We start from the raw sequence: 18,879 nt of genomic DNA on the forward strand, positions 1-18,879 counted from the left end.
AGACTAGCTTTTTGTATGAAGAAAGCAACTTTGTGTGACAGAGCAAGCAGGAAATGTATTGCCATTCAAGAAAAACATACACTTACTATTAAAAAAAAAAATCGCTAAGTTGGGTAGGACTGGCAGATTATCAAGAGACATAACAACAAAAAGCTTAAAGGCACAATTAGAAGAGTGAATGCTACATAAAAATGCTGGTTTTGAAGCATTTAATTTTATTCTAGACCAAACCCTTCTGCATTCGAAATTCCAATGATCAATTTTTGCTTCAGTTCCTTCTTGCTCTTGTAAGGAGGGAGACAAAGCTGATTGAAGCACGTATGAGCCACAGGTAACCTAAAATAAGTAAAAAACAGGCAATAAAACGCATTAATAATAATACAATAGAATCATAGAATGTTAGGCATTGGAAGGGACCTCCAGGGATGGAGTACAACCCCTCTGCAAAGCAGGACTATTTAAAGGCAGGTCACAGAGGAACACGTCCAGGGTACAGTCCATCTCTTCATCTAAGTCCTTGATGAATATGTTGATCAAGACTGGACCCAGCACTGACCCCTGGGGAGCACCACTGGCTACAGGTCTCCATCTGGAGTCTGCACCATCGATCACAACCCTCTGGGCTCTGTTGCTTAGGCAGTTCTCGATCCATCTCACCATCCACTCTTCTAGGCCTACACATCTACAGTTACACATTACAAAAACTCTGTAAAAGGAACATTTATCCTAATATTGTTGGTTCAAGTTCCATTGAATCCAAGACACGCCTGTCATATGCACCTCAGGTGAATTTGTTTGCATGGAACTCCCTCCCTACTTAATTTGTTAAGTTGGAAACATCTCCTTCCAGGTTTTGGAGACTCCAGGTACAGAGGACTTCAAAATCAGTTTTTCTCTAAATGCAAACTCTGGGTACAATAAAAATCTGCACTATGAAGAAGGAACGTGGGTCCTGCAGAAGATACAGGAACATCTAGATGACCTGGTTACTATAGGGATCACAGAATCACAGAATTAACCAGGTTGGAAAAGACCTTTGAGATCATGAAGTCCAACCTATCGCCCAACACCATCTAATCAACTAAACCATGGCACCAAGTGCCTCATCCAGTCTTATTTTAAATACTTCCAGGGATGGTGACTCCACCACCTCCCTGGGCAACCCATTCCAATGGGCAATCATTCTTTCTGTGAAGAATTTTTTCCTAACATCCAGTCTAAACCTCCCCTGGCACAGCTTGAGACTGTGTCCTTTCATTCTGTCACTGATTGTCTGGGAGAAAAGACCAACCCCCACCTGTCTACAGCCTCCCTTCAGGCAGTTGTAGATGGCAATAAGGTCTCCCCTGAGCCTCCTCTTCTCCAGGCTAAACAACAGATACAGAACTCAGAGTTCAGCCTGGTAAAATACACACACATCAGTGCAGAGCACTGAGGAGCTAACTGAAGCCCTGGCAAGACAATAGTTCACAAATTTTGGTCTTAGCCAAACCCACACTTTCAGTTGCAAAGTTTCTTCCGAGAGCTGAGTTTGAGTATATATTGCAGATACCTCTTAAGATTGCCTGACTGAAACCCTGGAACTCTGCTCCTTACTGGAACGGATTAGTTTGATGAGAACTGCTCTTCAGTAGCAGAAGCATTTGATCTGCCATCAGCATGAGATGTCATTAACATCCTGCCTCATAGCCACAGACAATAAGAAGCTACAGGTTCTTCTTGGCCTTTATATTCTCAAGTAACACATGGGACAGAACTGAGAATTCAGACTTGTTCTACAAGTGATTACTTTGGGGGAGAAAGGAGAAAGACAAGCTCAACCTCACAACCTCAGCAAGCAAAGATCTGTTGATCAGACTGGAGTCGTGCTTTGGAATATGAAAAGTTGAGACAGATTCAACAAATTTAGGAAAATTCATGGTGATTCACAGTACATTTCCATTAGCTCAGCTGTCATGTTAGGAACAATGAAGCAAACGATCTATCTGAATTGAAAACACGTCTTTGACTCAAATGTAAACATTGTCTGCAGAAGGAATTTTGTATTAGATGGCCACCTGCAGAGTTAATACAATCAGTAAGTATAACAGAATTTTGATGATAAACTAAAGGAGTCCATGCAGTTTCTTTCTTATACATTAGTTTGGTCTTATTTAAAAAGATATTCAAGAGTGAGAAAAGCTCTCAGGAAATAATTTAACAAGAAAGTGTTAGAAATCTAGAAAACTACTTACCAATTAGTAGATGTTTCACTCTTTGAAATCCTGAAATTCAAATCAGCCATTCCTCCCACAGGTACTCTGTCACTTCCTGTAGCAAAATGTAGCAGCTTCTTCTGAAGATCAAGAGAAAATCCCAGTACTACATCCCAAAAGTATCTATGTTGAGGGCAGAAAGAAAGAAAATTAATTAAAAAATGGTGAAAGGTGCAATATCATGAGAAGACAACATGAGGATAATACTACAACCACAAATACTACATGATGAATGTCACTTACCAGGAATTGAATTAACTTTACATGCAGGACATCAGTAGTATCCTAAAATCCAAGGTTAAACTAATTTCTCAGCACTTAAGTACAATATACTACAAATTTTGGAATGATGCCTTGTCAAATGATGCCCAAATCCACTTTTCTATAAAAATATAAATGCCTCTGCTCATTAATATGAATATCCTTAGTATTAAATAGAATTGAAAGAAGGAAAAACAAACAAACCCAAAACCCCAACAAAACAAGAAAAAACCCCACAGAGTTTTAGAAGATTGGATAATAAAGAGCCAGATTTCACTATGCAGGACATGAAGCTCTTTATCTCCATTTCAATGTGATCATAACTTTTTAAAGGAATTCAGGAACACACAATGCCATAAAGGATCCACCTCTTCATACTTGTAGATAATTTAATGGTGTCTTTGTTGTATATGGAGATAGGGTTTTCAGGTAGTCCTTGAAGATGCTATTCCTGACAGTCTACCGTTCTATGAAGTCTTAAAACTTGATAATTAGAAGGAAAAAAACTTAAATGTACCGTATAGTAAGATCGCTTTTTTGGTAGCCCTCATATTGGGTACTTCGCTGTAAAGCTGACATATCCAGTTCAGGACTGCCACAGACAAGAATCTCAACCTCTTCTGGACGAAGGAGCTGCCAGAAATTAAGGATAAAATACTCAATTACTGGACATAATATTATAGCATATTTCTTTTGTTCTTCGTTTCTTTTTACTTTTTACACTTATTATACTGACTTGCTTGTCATCTGATTAGATAACAAATGGAAGGAAGAAAATTGAGTTTGAATTCAGAGGGAGGGTCTTGATCTTAATTTTGGTTACAACTTCCATTTCATTCACACTGAAAAGTCTAAGGTAGGTTGATGAGTAGCAGTTCCTCACAGAACTTGACACTTAATTGTACACGCTGCCATGTAAAGCAAATACACATAGCAATAAACTAAATAATAAGCTAAATGTACATCTGCAGAACCTACTCACTCACTACAACACTGTTAAATTGCATGAAAGTAAGTAATGGTATTTTAACAGAATTTCATTCTCCTTCCAGAACCTTCCCTGCAGTTAGTCACATCTCATTTTGCTGCAAACGTGTCATACTTAGCTAATTTCACAGAAATGAAGCAAATTGTAGTTGCCTCTTTTTGATCTTCTTACTGCACAGGAAATGATGTAAATTGATTGGATGTCAGGAAGAAGTTCTTCACCATGAGGGTGGTCAGACACTACAACAGGTTGTCCAGGGAGGTGGTAGAAGCCCCATCCCTGGAGGTGTTTAAGGCCAGGCTGGATGGGTCTCTGGCCAGCCTGATCTAGTGTGAGGTGTTCCCGCCCATGACAGGGGGGTTGGAGCTTGAGGTCCCTTCCAACCCTGACAATTCTATGATTCTATGATAAATTATAAAATGGCATTCTAACAGCCAAACAGGAATGAATACAGAAGAATGTTTAAGCTCGGCCTCACTGAGTGTTCCTCCTACAAACAGTGATAGAGGAGTCACTCACAGGAGAATCCTTGCAATCATTCACACAACAGCTCATGAAGTCCCTGTGAATGCATCCTAACAAATCTGTGTTATGGAGTTTTATTTATCTGTTTTCAATGCAACACTACAGAGAACACTGAATTACCTGCTTAATAACTTCTGCTTATGTTGGATTAATCAACTACCTTGTTTAATATAGATAAATCATTGCCATGTATTTGAAACAGAAATGAAGAATTGTGTTTCATTTTATTCTTACCAGTAATGCATATGAAGCACAAACACTATGAAATCCATAATAGAAAGCTGCAAATTGTTTGTAGATTGATTTGTTGAGAAGAAAATCAACATAGAGCTGCACATACTCTAAAAGAAAATAACATTTTGTCACGTCATAATAATTTTAAATAATAATTTGCTGTGCTCTCTCAAATGGTACTGAATTGAGAAAAAAAATAATGCATTTAATTTTAGATAGTATTAAATTGGTAGGCATACCAGAAAGAACTACAGTACTTTCATTTTCACACTTTATTAAAGAAAACCTAGACTTACAAGAAGGAAAACAAGGACATATTAAATCTACCTTTCCTATTCTGATTTGTGACTGGAATTTTATCTCCGTTTGGCTTTAAGTTGTATGATTTTATAACACCAAATTCTTCCTGAAAAACCTGGAGAAAAAGAGGAGTCAAGCTCAGTACTGGAAAATACATTCATATGCTCACAAATGACAAAGTTTGTATTTGTTATTGTAGTTCCCCTGTCTCTCTCTTTAGCACATGCAGTAATTGAGGGTTGTGGGTTTTAAAAAAAGTTAAATATTACAGCTTTCAATAAATTGCTCAGAATTCGGTGTTAAAGCAGAATAAATTATCTTTTTACACAGTGGCATACATGAAACTGATCTGCAGGCTCTGGAGCCACAGAGTTTTTCATACAAGAGAATGATTTAGAAGCATCAATTATAGTTAGGAAGGTGTTTTTTTCACTGTAGCTCACATAGGTACAAAAAAGTATCTGCTTTACAAAAATTCTCCTATGTTCTGTTAAATAAAGGAATTCAAAGTTGAGGAAAAAAGGCCAATACTGGTCCAATACACATCCACAAACCAACATAAAATTTTACTGACTAATATGTGTTCTAAAACAATGAATAAAAGAAAAAGGCTTCAAGTAGCAATTAGATGTACAGGTCAGGCAAAACTATCATAGCCTGAACAAGCTATTCATTGTTCAAGTGAGACTTCTGGGACAAAGCATATAAAATAATCAGAGTAAGCACTGCATAGCATCTGGGTTGGGCAGAAAAGGAATTGTTTTGCAGCAAGATCAGTTCCACAAACCAGGTCACTGATTGCAAAGTGATGGTGTCAGAGCTGGAAAAGCACCAGCAGCTGGCCATGCAACCCCAGCACTCAGTACTCAGATCCACCTACGTTGCTAGGGGACAGTGTAAAGTCCCATAACAGAACCAGGTCAAGCCCCAGGACTAGATGGTCTTGAAGCAACCTTTTATGTCCATGCACTTATATTCCAAACAATCAGCAATTGCACAGTAGTAGGCCACTCCATAGCAAAAATATTGGTAAAATATACTGTACAAGCTTGACAATCATTTACAATTGTGTATTTAATGACCTGAAAGGTTGAATAAAAATCCTCTTCAACATTGCCTTCATATGATAGAAGTTCACTTAGTCCATGGGCCAGTTCCTACAACATGAGTAAAAACATTTTAGTAAATGTACAAAACTAAGTGATGTACTTTGCAAAGATGTGCCAGAACATCACATTATACAGAAAGTAAGTTGGAAAAAAGCTGTATATTCAAAATTTAAACTCACTGTGCATGTGTTTGTATATATTTATTTACTTTTGTTTCAGTATAAACTTACTTTTTTTTTCTTTTTACTAGGGAAAATCAATCTGAATGCTCATAGATTTTAGCATTCCAACTTCAGGTAGATCAACAAATCTGCTTTTCTGGAAAAACAGAGAATTTCTGTTTTCAACAGAATAAGATTTTATCAGTGTGTTGAAAATAGTGCTGTTTTTAAATAGTTTGCAATTTCAGCACTATAAAACAGGCTTTAAATGAGTAGCTTAGTCTCTTAGAAATGTGGTACTTACAGGCATAATTTGAAACAGGTCATCTAATGTGACATCACAGATGCCTACGAGTGTGTTATGATCACATGGAACAATAGGAGGACTCAATAATTTCTTGTAACAGCAAGGTGGGAAACGAATATCCAAGGTGATGCTATTATACACAGCAAGTCCCATAAGCTGTACATGTCAAATGTTAAGGGCAAACCACATACATCCTCCTGATAGTTAACATTTGAAGTGATTTGGAAAAGATATTTTAAGATTTTACTCAGTATACTCTAATATATGCTATCAAACAGAAGCAATGGAAATTGCTTTTTTCTTTTTTTTTTTTGATTGACAATTTTAAATGAATTTTCAAATTACAAATTAGTAGTAGTAAAAATGGCCAAATGAGGCACATTTGCAGGACACTTAAGAATCTTCACCAGACTATTCTGTACAAGCATTTCTAGAATAAATTGTTCCAAAGCATCATTATGAAAAAAAGTTTTTAAAGAGAACCGCAGATATATTTTTAATCAAAAAATTCTAGACAGCTGAATATATTTTTTCTTTTGAATGAATCTAAAAGCACAAAGACAAACGTGCAGAGACACCACGGCTCATCAGCTAGCACATTTAAACCTATCTCACAAAACAAATCTGAAATTATACCAAAAATTGGAAGAATCGAGCTCATGACTCAGCTTCTCACTAGAATGGAATACTTTAGCTGGAAGAGACCTGCACCTGGTCCAGTTGCAACTGGTAAAGCGGAGGCATCGTCATCTCATCTTAGTGGAGTTATAAGCACATATTATGACTGATTAATTGTTTGAGAACTTCATAAATGAGCACAGCTGAAAACCTAGGAAATAAGCTTACCTCAAAATAGCACATGGCTTCCATTCAGTTACAACAAAAGATAATAAAAAAGCCACACTGAGACTTAACAGAGACTTAAATGAAATATTAATGCATGCAGGCTCATTTCTGTCTACTGAAACTTAAAAGGTTTAATAATAAAAAGTACAATTTATAAACAAAACCGTTGCATGTTTCATCTCAATTCTGTTATTTTCCGACTGTGAAACGTACCATGTACCCACACACCACCATTTTCTTCGTATTTTTAATTCACTTGCTTGAATTACTTTTAATAGATTTGAACTGTTTTACAGCGGCCTGAGGCTGCCTGGGCAGCCGCACGCACACCGCCCCACCTCACCTCCTGCCCCTACCAGCCGCGGCTCGCTTAGCACCGCCTAGCGGACACAAAAGGATACGGCTCCAACCAACCGGAATTCAGAATAGTTGTCGCACTTAAAGCTGCTGAACCAGTGGCAGTGAGAGTCCTTGTGGTAGGTGAACATGCCTGCAGAAGAGGAACGGTGGCCTTTACAAAGCCCGAGCTTCAATAACAAGTCGTACAACCCCTTGTCTTTCTCACATAAACGCCCTTAAGAGTGCTCCTAGGAGTGGCTGTATCTCCACACTTGTTCTCCTCCAATCTTGCCACCCACAGCAGGAGCTTGGGTGAGGACTACCGATGTCAGCACAAATCCAGGGAAAGCCCAAGCCCATAGTTCGTCTACAAACCAAAGCACTGAACAGTTCTAAGGACATCTTGTATGCAGTACCTCACCACATCTGTGACTGAAGATGAATGTGGAGAAAAATGTTTAAATGGAAAAAAAAAAAAACTCAAAATTCCTTCAAATTAAAAAAAAACAAACAAAGAAGCAAACAATCCAACTAATATCCCAAAGACTTCTAGTTCTTATGAAGATGCATAGGTAAAACTCTGCTTTTCTCCCTACTCTCCTGAACAATCTAAGTTTATCTTTTGAACTTTAGCTCAAAAATGTGCTCATCCAGTGCTTTTAACAGAAGCATCAGAATATATGTGTATAAAGCAGAGAAGCTTTACATACTGAAAGATGGCAGTGAGGGTGGAACAAAAGTTTCAAATCCTTTTATTAACTGTCCACATAGAGATAAAGAAAGCATTGTAACACGCATAGGAATGCAGACAACTGAGTTAGATTGGAATCTTTTAAATTTAAGGGATTAGATCTGCATGATCAGCTAATCTGGAAATGGTAATAACAATGATATTTTCTTCTGTTTTTCCTTTCAAGCTTGTGACATACATTATTTGCAACCTAAACAAAGACAGCAGAGTATAGTCCCTTTCCAATGGAAAAGAACACTTCTGAACTCCTCCCACACTTAGCTGATAGTCATTATCAATGTAAAAATTTACACTTTAAAATGAGAAAGCATGCCAGAGGTAGGAAATGAAATGAAAAAAACTACTCTCAGATGTTTCCAAACTCATCAGTTACCAAGCTCTGCTGACAACACATTTTTACTAACAGAACTGTCAAATGTACAGAACACTTTCTCCAGGATAAGTTGTTTCCTGTTAAAGTTATCACCAAATGTTATCTTTCCACACAGACTCTTTTTAGTAGAGCATATTTATGACATAAAACTCTGCACCTCGAGAAGGACTCCTATAAACAACAGAGGATCATATATTTATTGGACATTACACTTTCAGACAAATACAGACAACCTCTTGCATTCTGCCAATGACTATCAGCTGCATGTTGAAGTCCCTGGAAATCAATAGGAACACTTTAACCCATTATAACATCAGTAACATATCCATGTGCAGTTGAGGAAAGATGATTCATTTGAGAAGTACCAACAGAAAGAACGCAGGTTGCTTGTTTATGAATACACAATCATGCCTTCCAATCTCCTATTTAGAGGAAAAAAAAGGAGCAACAACAACAAAAAAACAAACCCCACAAAAAACAACAACAAAAAACCAAAGCAAACCAACCAACCAAAAAAACCTCACAAAACCAAAACAAACCCCAACCAAACATACCCAAAACCCCCAAATTTCCTTCCCACCCCCCCCCCCCCCACCTTGGGCCTTAAAATATCTTTATAGGCTCACAGGTCCTGCTAACAGCAGAAGCAGACCATTTCATTCAGTTTCACATCTGTGCCTGTACTGTCTCTGCACCTGACTTAAGGACTCTTCTCTCCTGAGAGCATCTCAGACCACTTTGAGAATATTTGGCACACAAATACCCCAAATATAATATATGATGACAAAGCCAGTACTAACATCTACCTATACTAACCACAGAAATAGTGCTAGAACTTGCAGATGCTATCAGCACAACCCTTTGTGCAAATGCAAAACATTGACACATGGCTGGCCAGAGTCAGCGGCTTGCCAGAACTCAGCACAGTAACAGTGTTCAACTGTATCTACTTACAAAAACCAGGAAAACTCCCCCAAACTAGCAATATGAAGTTAGCTGAGAAAAGAAGTGGAAACATCCCTTTCAAAGGCCTGATTCTATCTTAGTTATAAAAGATTTAAATTATCCTTGTCCTGTTCCATAAAAGAGTTGACCTTCTCCCAACTGTCCAGAGGTGAGTCAAGACCCTCTCTCTGGACAGAGATGGAAACAGTGACAACACTGATATATCAAAGTCTTGAGTCCCCTTTCTTCATATTCAATATGCTCAGTAACAAACCATAAACACTGAGCCTCCAGTTTCACAGAATCACAGAATTGTCAGGTCCTTCACCAGCTTTCTTGTAGGCCCCCTTCAGATATTGGAAGGCCACAATAAGATCTCCTCAGAGCTTTGTCTTCTCCAAACTGAACAACCCAACTCTCTCAGCCCGACTTTATAGGAGAGGTTTCTGAAAGAAGGTTTAGCCTGACTAACATCTTAAAAAGCAGAATCCCGACTTTAGCTGTAAACCTTTCCATTGATCAGATATTTGCTCACCCTCTAATTTTGCCCTACTCCTGAAGTAAAATCTTAGTTTTCCAGCAAATGCTTGAAACTCCTTGCCCAAAAGCTAAGCTCTTCAAAGCTGTCCTACTCTTCCACCAAAATTTCTCACCTATATACAATTCTAACTTGTCTGCTTTTGTTTTTACATCCATTGGTATCTGGTCTGCCCTAATCCTGGATTACTGAAGAATTCTTATCGTCACTGTTTTGATAATTTAAAATGAACAGATTTTCACATTATACTTAATGAAGACTCACCATAATCTGGGTGAAAAATCTGTCGAATCAGAAGAAGAAACCATTCTTTTGTCAGGCCACCCATATCAAGACCAGCTTCCCCTACAAATGTGACTTTCAACTTCTTTTTCAGGTCTGCTCTCTTCCTTGCTAGCTATTGCAAAACAGGTAGAGAAGAAAAAGGAAATTCAACATATTTTTTCCTCTAGCCATAAATAATGCATTTCTCTATCTCTGCCACTCTTGCTTTGTTTAAACTAGTAATTTGCATCGTCTCCTACCACTGGGTCAAAACTACATTACAACAATGAAGTCTGTCTGGCACATTTTGGACCTGTACAATTTCTTGCCCACACAGAAGATATTCTGCCAGGAAGAAATGATAGATTGAAAAGAAACAGTTAGAGACCTTTTGGAGATATTTACAGGCAGTTAAAACTTTCAGTATTTGAACACTGTTCTGATCAGCATAAGATACCTGCCAGCAAGTATCAGCTGTTTTGTAAAACTGTTGTTAAGACAATGGTAACAACCTCTTTTCGTTCCTTTCTCTTGAGACAGCATTTCACCCAGGTATGTAAAAGACCTGCAAAGAATTAGGTTAGAGCCTTTCACAGTTACCAGCGATCAATCTGATTGTATCCCTACAGAATTTTTATGTAAATTATTAATTACAGGCCAGCTCCAGAGAAAATGTTTAAAGCAATCAGGAAGATACATGTGCTAAAATAATTTCTATATTGTTAGCTGCCCAAGTAAATTCCAGCTGCACAGATTTTATAACTATAGGTATTTATATTATTTGACACAACCTATTTATTAGCTGAAGTGATTTTCCTTTGTAATTTTTTTTTTAAACTTGAAATACAAATATGACATCTTTCTCCAACTTCCATTCCTCATACTTTTGAGAATATGGATAACACAATTCTTATTCATTCCTGAAATGGACAGAAGTAAACATCAGAATAAGAGGAGAATATTTTGACTGACAGAACTCTTGAACTTTCTTTTGGGGAAAGTGTGGTTAAAAAAAAGAACCTACAATTCTTGAGAGAAAGTAGTATTACCACTTTAATTTCTTCTGACCAAAATAGACAGGCTTTAATCTAAGGGAAAAAAAAAAGTTTAAACCTGTGGTTTCCAAACATGAGTAATCCAAATTTGTTTGGTCTTGTTTTCACCATTCAGACTTATTTTTCAAGACCATCAGGTTGCTTTCAGTGTTAAGAAAGGGCAGGGAACTTGATTTTATTAAATAATTTTAATTAGCAGGGTTCAGTGGACACTGAAGAATTGCCTATAGTCCTGGAACACATATGCTGCATTTCTAAAAATGCAAAAAATACATTCACGAATGTGAGAAATTAGTTAAATTCAAGGTAAGAACTTAAGAAAAGAAACCCTAACATACTGCTAGCGAAGGAAAAAAATTAAAACATTCCAGGAAATGGAACAGAACAAACTCAGTGATTAGTCATTTACTATTCAGGCTCCTAGCATGGAACCAAGTCCTACATAACCTGATAATTACACACTGTATTCTTAAGACAAAAATTGCAAACACAAACTATGTGGCATGCAAATATGTATGTTTGCTATGAGTTTGGCTAGAGTGTAGTATGGAGATGGAAAATGAAGTTCAGAATGTCTGACCTAATTTATTCTGCGGCACTGCTATCTTGACTGTGATTCAGTTCTTTTTATTTAGTATTACACAATCTCATCAGTGCAGAAAGACTTAAATATGATTTATCGAACTGAAACCTAAGTTCAATAGGTATTCTGCAGCAACACACCATTTAATTACATCTTTTGTTACCTCATCAAGTGAGTCACTAACAAGGTGTGTCCTCCTTACTTTCACATTTAGGAACAACATATTCATGTCAGGTTTCTGTCTGCGAGAGACTTTATCCACAAGGCTTTGCTATTTAAATGAAAAAGAAACATCATACATACAGTATCTTCATTTAAAGGACAAAGTGACACACTTGCTAAATGTAAGAAGTCATTAGTATCTTGCATTAAAGACATTATCCTAATACAATAGCTGCTTCAATAACTTCTAAGAAGTGGTGAGCAATTTCTTTTCTACTGCATATTTACACTATATTTGAACTTCTAGGGAAGTTTAATGAGAAGGCAGCCATTGTGCAGCAACCTTCTGAACTCCCCAAATAAAAATAAACCCGTAAGATTCTAGAGACTGGCTTGTCCTTTAATTATCTATTCACAAGACATATACAGCAAGACAGAAATGGTGGTGCCGTCACACTGAGCACCAAGGAAACCAATATCTTCTAGCACCTGAAGAAAATTGTCACTGTAGGAGGCAGACAATGCTTCTTTCAAAATCAGAAGAGGCCACTCAGAAGAAGTGCCTCTTCTGTTATTAGTGACCATGCAGTTCATCATGGTACTCCATGGCAACATATCTCCATGGGATAAAAGAGGAAACAGTCCAAAATTCTCATAGAATTATACTTCCTAAAGTATCTCAATAACTTAATGTGCTAGTACAGTATGTTTTTTTCCTCAAAAAAGAAAAAAACCCAAACCACCACCACCAAAAAAAAAACCCCAACCACTAATTTCTTCTTGACAACCTCAGTATTTATAGGCATCCTAAAACTAAGCACATCAAAATAAAAAATAATAAAAAAAACAAACCAAAACAAAGCCCCTGAGAGAATCTAGCATAGATATTTGTAGCAATCATAAAATGGCTCAAGTTCTTTTTCAGGGTAGGCAGAAATACTGAAGTTGTGATTGCCTGTATGCAATATCAATTTAACAAAACCTTTTAAAATACCAGTGGGTGAGACAAGCATTTGTCACTAAATTACTTACCCTTGCAAAACTTATCATCTGTTGTTCTGAGTCCCTTTGAATAATAACTTTTTTTGCCGCTATAGAAATAATAAATGGGTATTGACAGAAAGAAAACCTAACAACAAGAGAAGAGAAAATATTTCCTTTTTAGCATCTAGCATATTATTTTCTTCTTAAGGTTATAGGACTGAATCTTTGCATTGTCATTCAGTAACAACCTTCCCTCCACTGACAATAATGTGCTGCTGGCTTTTTTTTTTGGGCTGTATATATAGACAGTAGAACAAACGGTTATTTCTAAATACTACTGGAAATTGAAATTAGTAACAACATTTCTCAATAAGCCTCTATTTTATTGTTTATCATTATCAGCAGACCTAATAAAAGCCAGTCGTCATCTGCTTTAAATATTGAATTTTAATTGCTACAATGAATTAAAGAAAACTAAAAGATCTTCTTATTAAATATAAGAAAAACAGCTATTTCGGTGCAGCATTCTTAGGCATACAGTAGAAATATTCCTAGTTTGGGTTATGTGCTGCAGGATTGATTTTCAGATTTTAACCCAGGGTTACAAGGGTTTAGGACTTCTACAATATGAGGTCATAGCCACATTCCACTGCAATCAAGTAAGTTTAAAAAAATCTTCAGAAATCATCAAGATGAACAATTTTTTTTGCTGCTTGTTATTGCGGTAAGATTTTTTTGATGATTTAGCTCTTGCATGATCTAGCACAAGTTCATACCAAAAGACCCAGAGCTTCAGACTCTGTGTCCATCTTCAATCAAAACTGCCTGTGCACCCTGAATCCCACCTGTGAACAGTTCTGGATTTTAATGTCTTTAGAAAAGGAAAATATGGAAAAATATGGAGACCACTTGGTCTCCTGAAAACTCTAATTGAAAATGTTTTACCAAGGACTTAGTTTGAAGATTTAATCCCTTAAAACTATTTCATATGGAAGGTAAACCAGGATTTGTCCCTCCTTGGCCTTCTTAGAACTATGCCTATAGTCTTGATTGCGATTTCTTGTTCTTTTCATTGTTGTCATGGTTGGCTGAGTTTTGTTTGTGGTGGGTATGTTTGGGTTTTTCGTTTGTTTGCTTGTGTTTTGGGAGGGGTTTGGTGTTGTTTGTTTGGGTTTTGATGGTGTTTGGGGTTTGTGTGTGTTTGATTTTTTTCCTTGTGTTTCCTTTTGGGGTTTTTTTGGTTTTTTTTGGTTTTATTTCCTTCTCAAGCAGTATATCAGGTATCAGACAGAAGCCTAGCCTAAAATACCTGTTGTGGTGGAGCAAATTATGCTCTTCATGTATCCCTCAATTGCTTAAAGGCAATGAAAATTGCACATGAAATAAAACTAAAAAGCTACATTAGATTGCTGATGTCTTACATTAGATTACTGAAAAATCTTGAAATAAGGAAATTTTAATTGATCTTGTAATTAAAGCAATCAGGATTGGTATACTGAAAAATCAGCTATATAAAGTAAAATTTATATTAAGAAAAAGTAGTGTTTATTAAGAAAACATTAATAAAATTTTTAACTTCAGCAGAAAGATTAAATGTCTGCTTCTCTAGGTGTTTATAAATCACACTGCTGGCTGCCTCTCACAAAAAGAGAAATACCTTTGCAAACTCTGAGTTTGTAAAGATTTGTGTGTTTATTTTCACGTAACAGAAAAAACAATTAATTTCACTGGCACAAATATATTTTCACCATTAAGTGGCAAGTATGCACACACAACCACTTTCTATTAATATGTTGGAAGTTAAACCATATTTGCAGTAAGACACAATTAGAAGTCTATACCAATAAATTAGAAACTGCTATTATTATCAGCCATCTATATTTTACACTTTTCTCCAGTTTTCAAATGCAGAACGAGATTTATTACAGTCAATCTTACATCCATGCAGTAGCAAATATAGCAAGTAGTAGTTATACTATACTTTTCCAATGAAACAGTGCTTAATGTGTCTATATATAAACATAAATGGTATGCATACCATACATACACACCATACATAAAATAGACATACATAGCTTAGTTACAGGGCTTTGAAATACTACATAACAGGAAAGAAGCAGTCATTCCTCATACCTGTGAGAATTTCCATAACATTGCCAGTTATGATATTCTTCCATAAGATCAATATGATCGAGAGTAGAATTATAGAAATCCGTGTATGAAATGATAGGAGGACTGATCAGACTATTTGAAGCATCTACAAAGGAAACAAGTCTTTCAAAATACTGCCTGGATTGGGAACATCTCTTTTTCTAGGCATCCTGAGCACCAGTGACCTCAGAGACTTTAAGCCAAATCAGCTACTATTAACTCTGTCTCAGTCTTAGCTACAGAATTACAAGTATAACATCATACTAATTGTTGTAGAAAATACTAAATCCCTAGCTCATCCTGTTTACGAAAACAGAACCTCCATTTGACACCAGCCCACTTAATGTTATATGCTAAGTTAAGGTTTCAGGGATAAAGAATGCTACGTTCTGTTGGAATCAGTGAAAAGCAGTTTCATGGATGGATTTCTTTAACATCTTCCTTGAATTTCAGACATAGCTCCAGATGTAACATCTACACGCTTTCCAGTTAACAATCATCTGCTTGAGTCTGATGCCTGTTTGCAAAACAGATGGAAAGGGAGGGGTACAAAACATAGTATGCAAAGATATGCCCATTTCCTCAGGTAACTGCTATATGATCTAGACTCACCGGTATAAAAATAAAATACTTGACCAAATGAAGAAAAATCAATTAACACTTAATGTGCCTGTCTCAGTAGGTAACATTCATATAATGTCAGACAGCTCATAAGTTTTCTCTGTTTGTACTTGAACATAACTTAATCTTAATTAGTCAGAATTGTTAAATATCCCTTTTCCCCAGAATTTAAGGAATTACCAACTCTTTCATAGATAACTAGACAACAAATCTTGGGTTTAGATACAATTGAACTGTATGTCTAAACTGTTGCTCTGGACAAGCAGGACTCTGCAGAATGCTTTTAAGTTGACAGTGAAATGAAAATAGCCCCAATTTGATCTGAATTTTCACTTGGTAGTTTAGATTTCTCCTAGAAATAAGAAAGGGTTTTCATCCATCAAGTAAAAGTGACTGACTTTAAGCCTTCTGCTTCCATAGTAAATGCTTTAATCACTAAGCTATTGGGATGAGTGGAAGAAAAGCTTTGCATTTGCAGTGGTGAGATTGGCTGTACTCTTTGTTGAACTGGACAGGGACTTTCTTGTAAGTTTTAGTTTTGGACTTAAGAGGCATATGCATTGCCTAACTTTTCTTAGATGCTAAATACTTGCCTGGGGTTAAGCCAGTCACAGAACAAATTCTGGTAATTACACATTTAAAACAGTTTCTATTATAAATCTGTGGGAAACCTCAACCATCGGTTACGTCTGGGGTTTTTGTTTGAATGACCTTCAGTTGTTGTTACAGGAAAATGATTTGTAGCAATTATTCTCTACTGGAAAGCAAGGATGAAAATTTGCTAAGAGAAGATGGGGGTTTTTGATTACTACTTTTTGAGATTTTATTGTAGCTCATACTGTGCCACCATCACTGCTAGTCTTCCCCAGAGAAGGAGAGGTATAAACTATCTCCACCCCGTATGTACACACACACACACACACACACACACACACACACTTACATACACACATATATAGACAGCTCAAGAAAATACCTACTAAATAAAGACAGGACTTTGGTTGCTGCTGGAATCCACCAGGTACATTTCACCATGGGTGGAAACTCCTCAGGTTTTGCAGGAAACAGACGTAAAGAAATAAATTGCAGTAGCCTGTCCACCAGCTGCTTGAACCTCTTTTGTGTAATCCTAAAAGAGACATGCTGCAGTTACTCTCATGCGAGCACTGTCTACAGGAGAGTTTATATTATCACATCAATGTTATTAAAAAAAGAAAAAAAAGCTTTTGTTCTACACATAAAATCAAAATTCCAAACACAATTTTTGAAGACACATGCTTTAGGAAAAAAAAAAATCTAAAAAGAAAAAAGCAATATAGAATCATTACTTGTTCTTGACTTCTAGTAAACAAAAAAGAAAACAAAAATATTTAGCTATTGCACTCCACCATCTGAATACTAAGAAATTCTGAGATTTTTATTTTGAGTTACTTGGTCCTATTGAATTAAGAGTAGAAAGTACTTCATACATTTGTGACAAGTGCACATTTTACATTATGTGCTACATCACTTCCATAATCTCACAACACACATATACGTGTGGATAATACTAATGCATCCTTTTCTAAAGAAGAGCTCTCCTGTTTCAATGGTTTAGATTTCTGATATATTTTGAGTGTAAAAAAATGAGTATGCCTATTGCATCCTTAACCAAGATGGTTATAAAAACCAATTCAAATGAAATATTATCACAGTTTTAGGCAATGTAAGTGGTGGGAAAGAAATATAATTTACATCGTTGCAGAGAAGAAAATCCTTTATTAACAGACTCCCTAGGAGAGGACAGAATTGTGAATATGGCCATTCAAACAGTTTTTTACTCCAGACTGAACCTTTTGCACATTCATTATATGGAAGGCAATCTGCATACCAACTTAAAAGCCCGCTCTTTGGGTAGTTATTCCCATATGATTTTACTAATGATGTGCTATTAGAGTTATTTCAATTAATTAAAAATCAAATGGCCGAGCCACATCCTCTCACCACCTCTATTACACTATGAAGCAGGGACTCAAATTCATTTCTGGTTTCGATACAATACAGTAGTGTTGCAGTATCTTTTGCAAACTATGCAAGATAAAACCTTTATTTAAACAAAGACCATAAAGCTGTTGTATTAATAACACCATATAAACATGTATCTAAAAACTTTATGTACATAAGTTATTTTGCAAAGAAGGCTTTTTGCATAAAGGTATTAATTTTTATACATTATATACAGTTTGCATCTATAAATCAGTATCGCTTAGTGGACTATGTCCAAATATACTTTGAAGACAATAAAAACAATCACTTCAGTCAATTAAATTAACTTTCATGTAATTTATAAAACAGTCAACATCAATGGAAAGACAGTAACAACTGTAATCCTAAAAATGGAATTTTTAATTTTATTTTTTTATGTTTTTTACTTTTTAGACCAGTGCACTAGGAAATGATGGTCAGCTTCTGTTAAGGCTGCTATCTGTCTTAGCAAGTGAGCATAGATGACATAGGTAGAAGTGTTACTAAATTGAGGATTCTGAAAAAGATTAAAAAAATGTTAGGTTAACAAACTGTATAAAGGGAAAAACGTCATTAGGATTTTTTTCTTATGTTTGTTGTTGCCAATACAACTAATGCAGGAAAGGAATTTACAAAATTGCTTTAACACTGGTAAACTATGGGGGAAAAATATTTTAAACCTCTAGTTAAATAAAAAATTACATAAATTCTATATTGTAAAAGTATGAATATTTTTTATGTTTCAAAAGAAGGTCCACAGGAAATAAAGGCAGTGCTTAAAATATTTTTCTGGATTAGTATTTACTCTGTAGCACATAAATTACTCTCCTCTGAGTGATGCGCTTTCCATCATGATAATAAAGATTCTCACAGCTCCTGCCTTCCCTCACATGAATCCAAACTTACTTCCCCTCTTACTTATGAGTTCACACATCCCCAATTTTCATCAGTATATCTTTCTTATAATTCACAGCTATTATACTACTCCAGAGATGAAAATCATGGTCTCAGAAAAATTAAATTGCCATCTGATCTCAAAAACCAGAAGAAACCTCTCCTTGTGTGAAGAGGTGCTAACTACACTGGTAAAATTTAAAGAGGACATTTGCTACAAAGGCAAATT

The 18,879-nt window shown here is 36.1% G+C and overlaps 1 protein-coding gene across 1 annotated transcript in view; it reads right to left on the reverse strand.

Annotated features, from left to right (window-relative positions):
- Nucleotides 1–215: 215 nt before the first annotated feature.
- Nucleotides 216–18,879, reverse strand: part of HECTD2 (HECT domain E3 ubiquitin protein ligase 2) — a 36,598-nt gene continuing 17,934 nt past the window's right edge. Inside the window, exons 8-21 of the mRNA XM_054382237.1 lie at nt 18,164–18,273; nt 16,733–16,881; nt 15,114–15,237; nt 13,029–13,125; nt 11,998–12,105; nt 10,197–10,329; nt 7,388–7,476; nt 6,138–6,296; nt 5,646–5,720; nt 4,591–4,678; nt 4,264–4,370; nt 3,034–3,149; nt 2,235–2,378; nt 216–336 (exon numbers count right to left, since the gene is read on the reverse strand). Coding sequence (XP_054238212.1) covers nt 216–336; nt 2,235–2,378; nt 3,034–3,149; nt 4,264–4,370; nt 4,591–4,678; nt 5,646–5,720; nt 6,138–6,296; nt 7,388–7,476; nt 10,197–10,329; nt 11,998–12,105; nt 13,029–13,125; nt 15,114–15,237; nt 16,733–16,881; nt 18,164–18,273 — 1,620 coding nt within the window. The remainder of the gene's footprint in view (nt 337–2,234; nt 2,379–3,033; nt 3,150–4,263; nt 4,371–4,590; nt 4,679–5,645; nt 5,721–6,137; nt 6,297–7,387; nt 7,477–10,196; nt 10,330–11,997; nt 12,106–13,028; nt 13,126–15,113; nt 15,238–16,732; nt 16,882–18,163; nt 18,274–18,879) is intronic.

Source organism: Indicator indicator, chromosome 7, assembly GCF_027791375.1.
Source record: "Indicator indicator isolate 239-I01 chromosome 7, UM_Iind_1.1, whole genome shotgun sequence".
NCBI lineage: Eukaryota > Metazoa > Chordata > Aves > Piciformes > Indicatoridae > Indicator > Indicator indicator.